The sequence below is a fragment of the Squalius cephalus genome (genome assembly GCF_949319135.1).
Source record: "Squalius cephalus genome assembly, chromosome: 13".
NCBI classification, from domain to species: Eukaryota; Metazoa; Chordata; class Actinopteri; order Cypriniformes; family Leuciscidae; genus Squalius; species Squalius cephalus.
Genome location: NC_137134.1, coordinates 32,939,618 through 32,946,233, shown reverse-complemented (window position 1 = coordinate 32,946,233; position 6,616 = coordinate 32,939,618). Strand labels below are relative to the sequence as shown.

General features: G+C 39.4%; 1 protein-coding gene across 1 annotated transcript; it reads left to right on the top strand.

Annotated features, from left to right (window-relative positions):
- Positions 1 to 537: 537 nt before the first annotated feature.
- LOC307169646 (SLAM family member 5-like) lies at positions 538 to 5,637 on the top strand (the record flags this gene model as incomplete). The annotated part of the gene is made up of 4 exons (XM_079890374.1): positions 538 to 541; positions 1,716 to 2,021; positions 4,999 to 5,289; positions 5,449 to 5,637. The coding sequence occupies 4 exons, from the start codon at positions 538 to 540 to the stop codon at positions 5,586 to 5,588; spliced, it is 741 nt and encodes a 246-aa protein (XP_079746500.1). The 3' UTR covers positions 5,589 to 5,637.
- Positions 5,638 to 6,616: the final 979 nt, after the last annotated feature.

Genomic DNA, 6,616 nt, shown 5'->3' with positions numbered 1-6,616 from the left:
AACAAATGAGGACATACAAAATGTCCTCAATTTTTGAAGTGGTCCTCAGTTTACTGGTGTGTATCCTGGTGAATGTACCCAAAAGGGACATAAACACACACACACACACACACACACACACACACACACACACACACACACACACACACACACACACACACACACTCAAGGTCGCCTGAAATTAAATACAGACTACTAATGACTAAACAAGACACACCTGCGAATGTGATAGAGAATTAATCAATGACTACTTGACACAAAAGGCTAGGGAAGCACGTAGCAGCACCACATGGGGACCAGGGAATCACATGACAAGACGTGAAGCCTGACTGACATGAAACATCAGTCAAAACAAGACATGACACTGGTTATGTTGTTAATGTTTTTTTCTCCATCTGTCAAAACACAGTTTCTCATCATGGTTTAATGTGCCTGTATTAAAGAGTAAATGGTAATTTTTCTGTTCAGAGTGTTGTAAATTCTATAGTTGAGAGATGATCAGTTGTCAAATCAGCTGTGCATTATCAATGATTCTTGATGGGTAGAATCCTGTTTTATTACTCTGTAAATCAGGTTTATTTAGATAAGAAGTCAGACTGTGGGGTTCATAATAGCAGGGCAGGAAGAAGCTCTTACTCTACAAACTACACACACAGAAAAGACCTGGCCACTCTCACCCACAAACTATTTGTCCACCGAGAGAACAAAACATGTTTCTGGAGAAACGCGACCACAGCAGTTTCCGTCTGACTCAGACGAGCTGCCAGTGTCGCACATCAACTAGAGAGATGTGAGATGAGAGACTGTTTAAACTTTTTGTTTGTGTGTTTTGCCATTCACAACAACTGAGAATTGATTTTTTTTAGCAAAAATCTCTATTTTACCATGAAATGGATATTTATTTGACTCTTATACTTTACATATTTAAGGTAGTCGTTCTTGTAAATGTTACTGATAAAAATTAAGAATGTTTTCTACCATTAGAAACAATTCAAGTTTCAATAAGACCCAGTAAAACATTTATATATAATAAGACATTATCGGTGTGTGTGTGTGTGTGTGTGTGTGTGTGTGTGTGTGTGTGTGCGCGTGCGTGCGTGTGTGTGTGAGAGAGAGAAATAGGAGGGTCTTCAAGTTGTGGGAGGATTCACACACCAGAATGATATTTCCACTAAAATCAGTTTGATTTCATTTTCAGCAGATAGACTTTATGGATCAGACCTTTTACTAAATTCGCTGGAGAAAATGTTCCACGTTATTGTTTTGTTCTGTTTGTGCTGGTGTCATCTGACTGGTAAGTTACATATATTTTTATGGCTCAATGTCATAACAAGCTGTGATCACTTTCAGTTCTTCACAGAAAAAATCAAATTTGTTATTCGAGTACTATTTCAGATTCAGGTCTGTGTTTGATTCTCTATTTAAGTGCTCTTAGTCCCACAGTCATGGAAAATAATGGAAATGACTATAGTGAATTGCAGTTTCTCTGGCTTAATTTTAAAGATGAAATGAAAATCATCTGAAGTGATCTGTAAAAACATTTTTTATTTTATTTTATTTTATTTCTTAAATTAAGAAAGAACAAGCAATTTGCAGTAATCATGGACAACTACTAAAGTCATGGAAATCTATTTTCTGGATGTTCTTCACAATTAAATGTTACAAGAATTTGTAAACCTTAATCTGTGTTAAATCTGTCCCTGTACATCCGTCAGGAGTGTTTGGTGAATCATTATCAGTGATGGAGGGAGATTCTGTCAGTCTGAACACTGGTGTTACTGAAATGAAGGATGATGATGAGATACTGTGGACATTTGGAGCTGAAGACTCTCTGATAGCTGAAATCAGTAAAGCTGATGGAGTCTTCTCCACATATGGGAGATTCAGAGACAGACTGAAGCTGGACGATCAAACTGGATCTCTGACCATCACAAACATCACAACTGAACATGCTGGAGTTTATCAACTAGAGATAAGGGGAATGACACTGTCATCCAAAACATTCAATGTTTCAGTCTATGGTGAGTATTGTTATGAGGTTATGTAATAACTGATGACAGTCCGTTGAATTACAGTTTTTCTGAATTGCTTAAACACATTTCTTGAAACCATCCATCACTCAATATCTCAAAACCTTAAACACAAAACCAAATTTTCAAACCACATTCAGAGAACCTCTGACTCTTCCGGAAGTGAATTGCGCAAGATAGGGCGAGTCAATATTATAAACACTACAGATCATTTGTTAGACACTACATCAAAAAATGGAGAACACATAATCCAGAGCCTGCAGTTACAGAAAACAAGTATATTGTAACAAAGTAAAGAAATTTTGCAATTATGCAAAAAAGTATAGTAATGACAACTTACAGTAGTAGAGTGAATAAATTGTATACTGTATCCACTGGAAGTGTATTATTGAACTGAATATAGTAGGCCGATCGAATGTCTGTATATTCAGCACAAACTGCAAAAGCCAAAAAGGTTACAGTAAAAAACTCTAAATGAAAAGCATGTTACAGTAAAGTACACTCAGAAGAGTTGTGCAACTGCAGAATCACGGTCAGTGAGAGATTTATTCTGCATCATGTCTTCATGCTGGTCCGGCCGGAGGAGTTTCTCCACATCTCAGACACTGTCGTCTCTGCAGGAAAAGGGAAAATCCCTAAAGCAGATCCAGGCTTGACAACATTCTCCACACCTGCTCTTCCTCGTCCTCATCCTCTTCTTTGTTCACCATATTCCTCCTCTCCCTCTTATATTGTTTCCATCCATCATTGGAATCAACATTCAATGCAACATGTTGAGTAAATTTTGGGACTCTGAACTGACTTGTATTATGTAGAGTTGGTTTGGTCACAACATTAGAAATAACTGTGAACATTTTTGAGTCGTTGTGTGTAAACGATGACAACTGTGTTGTAGTTGTGTTTAACTTTGCCTGCCTGTGTTTAGTGTTTTGAAACATAAGTGCATCACAGTGTAAAATGTGTTTTAGCGAGTGAGAATGTGTTTAAAGTTTTGAAAAAAGAGTGCATGAGATTTGCAAAGAGTGTTTTAAAGGGATGGTTCGGAGTAATTTCAACCTAGGGTCCTTTGCAGCATTGTTGGCTCGAGGTCATGGTGCAAAGGACCTAGGTTCAAACCTCCCTACCCTCTGTCCCATCATGGTGGACATCATAAACTCTTCTCTTGTATCTGGCTTGGTACCCTCCAGCTTCAAAACAGCTGTCGTTACCCCTATTCTTAAAAAGCACAGTTTGGACCCGGATGACCTCAACAACTACCATCCGATCTCCAACCTTCCCTTCATGAGCAAAATCCTAGAAAGAGCAGTCGCAGCCCAACTTCATCAACACATGTCCCAGTATGCTCTTTATGAACCCATCCAATCTGGCTTCAGAGCCCATCACAGCACTGAGACTGCCCTTATCAAAATTACCAATGACCTCCTCATCGCTGCTGATTCTGGACATATCAGCATCCTCATTCTTCTAGATCTCTCGGCAGCCTTTGACACAGTTTCCCATACTATCCTTCTCAACCGTCTAGCTGAATGTGTTGGCCTCACCGGCTCAGCACTCTCCTGGTTCCAGTCATATCTCTTCAATAGGGAACAGTTCGTCACCTTTAGAGACTCCAGCTCCCCCCCCCCGGCTACAGTCAAACAAGGTGTGCCTCAAGGCTCTGTGCTTGGACCTCTCCTTTTCACCATTTACATGCTCCCCCTCAGTCAGATAATACGTCACCATGGTCTCAGTTTTCACTGTTATGCTGATGACACACAGCTGTATATCAGCACCAAACCATCCACTCAGCTTACCCCACTGTCACTTGTTGACTGTTTGAATGAAATAAAAACCTGGATGTCATCTAACCTACTCAAGCTAAACAGCAGCAAAACAGAGCTAATGGTAGTGGCTCCTAAGCCGCTGCTCTTGATGGTAGGTGATTTACTCCTCAGAGTGGATGGTTGCTCCATCTCTCCATCCCAAGAAGTCCGCAACCTTGGTGTCATTCTGGATTCCACCCTTTCCTTACAGTCACATGTCAAACTCATTACCAAATCTGCCTTTTACCACCTTAGAAATATCTCCAGACTTCAACCTTTTCTCTCAGACTCTGTGGCAGAATCACTTATTCATGCCTTCATCACCAGTCGTTTGGACTACTGTAATGGTGTCATGTATAGGGTACCCAGCAAGGTCCTGGACAAGCTACAATATGTCCAGAACTCGGCAGCCAGGGTTCTCACACATACCAGGTCGTGGCAGCACATCACCCCAATCCTCATTCAGCTTCACTGGCTCCCTGTCAAATTCGCATCACCTACAAAACCCTCCTCTTTACCTATAAATCTCTACATGCCACTGCCCCCCAGTACCTTCTGGACCTTCTCCATCCCTACATCCCCTCACGGAATCTACGGTCCATTGACAAGGGCCTGCTCTCTGTCCCCCACACCAGACTGCAGACTTTTGGGGACAGAGCATTCAGCGACGCAGCCTCCACCCTCAGGAATTCCATCCCCTCAGACATCCGAAATGCCCCTTCTCTGGACACTTTCAAAAAACTTCTAAAAACCCACCTCTTTACAAAGGCCTTTAACCTTGAATGACTTTTCTTTTGTCTCTGTAGTTATGTGTAAAGCGTCCTTGGGTCCCGTGAAAGGCGCTATATAAATATAAGTTATTATTATTATTATTATTATTATTAGGTTGAAATGACTCCGAACCATCCCTTTAACTACCTGAACTTGTTTAATGTTTTACAAAAAGAGTCATTTATTTGACAAATTGTTTTAGACTATTGAGAATTGGGTTTAGTGCCGTTCAGAAAAACTGTAAGATGTGGCGCAGTGATATGGAACTGTAATGCGGTCGAAACCTGCCTGGAACTACTTTATAAATGTAACTTACATTCTAAAATGATTAAACATATGACAGACATTGTCATCCATATATATGGATGTTATCTTTATTCTCTCATGTTTTCCAGCTCGTCTGCCTGTTCCTGTCATCAGCAGAGACTCTTCAAATTGTTCTTCATCGCCATCAAATTGTTCATTGGTGTGTTCATCAGTGGTGAATGTGAGTCATGTGACTCTCTCCTGGTACAAAGGAATCAGTGTATTGTCCAGCATCAGTGCGTCTGATCTCAGCATCAGTCTCTCTCTACCTCTGGAGGTGGAATATCAGGATAAAAACACCTACAGCTGTGTGCTGAACAATCCCATCAGCAACCAGACCACACATCTGGACATCAACACACTCTGTCACACATGTGAAGGTACCACAGCACTGATCATATTATTGACCCCCTGCCTCCAAATAAGCACCATTTTCTGGTTTGCAAAATTATGATCATTTTCATCTTGTTGAAAATTCTATTTTATCATTGTTTTTTATTATTTTTTTTTCTGTTGTATTTCTTTTTTTTATTTAGAAGTCCACAACCACTGTTGTGGTCCTACTGAAGCTGTGATCCGATTGGCTCTCTGTGCTCTGGTGGGCGTGGCTACTGTGGCTTTTCTGCTTTATGACATCAGAGCTACAAGAGGAGACAAGAAACTGATAGACACATCATAAATATTGTGAAATATCGTGGAGTTTTAGTCTGCAAAGTTGAAAAGATATATGCAAGGATTTAAATGAAAATAGTTATCAATAAAATCAACAAGAGGTTTATATTTAGGTGCAAATTGATTTATAAAGTTTATTAAAAAAAATAAAAAATAAATATATATATATATATATAATTTTATGCTTACATAGCCTATTTTATATAAGTTGTATTTAGATGTCTGATCTGAGTAGTGTCAGAGTAAATATTGTGGTGTAATCTGTGATGTGTGATGACCTCTAGCGGTGAGTTTGAGGAACTGTAGATTCATCATTGGGCACAAAACATTCAGTCAGTAAGAAAAGAAAACCTGTAGGATATACTGTATATACAGTTGAAACCAGATATTTACATACACTTCAGAAAAAAACACAAAAACTTTTATTTCTTTACTGTCATACATTAAATCAGAGTAAACTTTTTCTGTTTTAAATCAATAAATATTAACATATTTTTTGCATTTGTTAAATGTCAGAATCGAGCGAGGGATCATTTTTATGTATTTTTTTGATAACTTTCATCAAAGTCAGAAGTATACATACACTTCCTTAGTATTTGGTAGAATTGCCCCGAAACTATTTCACTTGGGCCAAACGTTTTGGGTATCCTTCCACAAGCTTTCTACAATAGTTTGCTGGAATTTTGGCCCACTCCTCTTGACAGAACTGGTGTAACTGGGTCAGGTTTGTAGGCCTTCTTGCTCGCACTCGCCTTTTCAGTGCCGCCCACAAATTTTCTATGGGATTGAGATCAGGGCTTTGTGATGGCCACTCCAATACCTTGACTTTGTTGTCCTTAAGCCACTTTGTAACTAATTTGGAGGTATGCTTGGGGTCATTGTCCATTTGGAAGACCCATTTGCGCCCAAGCTTTAACTTCCTGGCTGATGTCTTCAGATGTTGATTCAATATATCCACAAAATTTTCTTTTCTCATGATGCCATCTATTTTGTGAAGTTCACCAGTCCCTTCTGCAGCAAAGCAGCCCCACAACA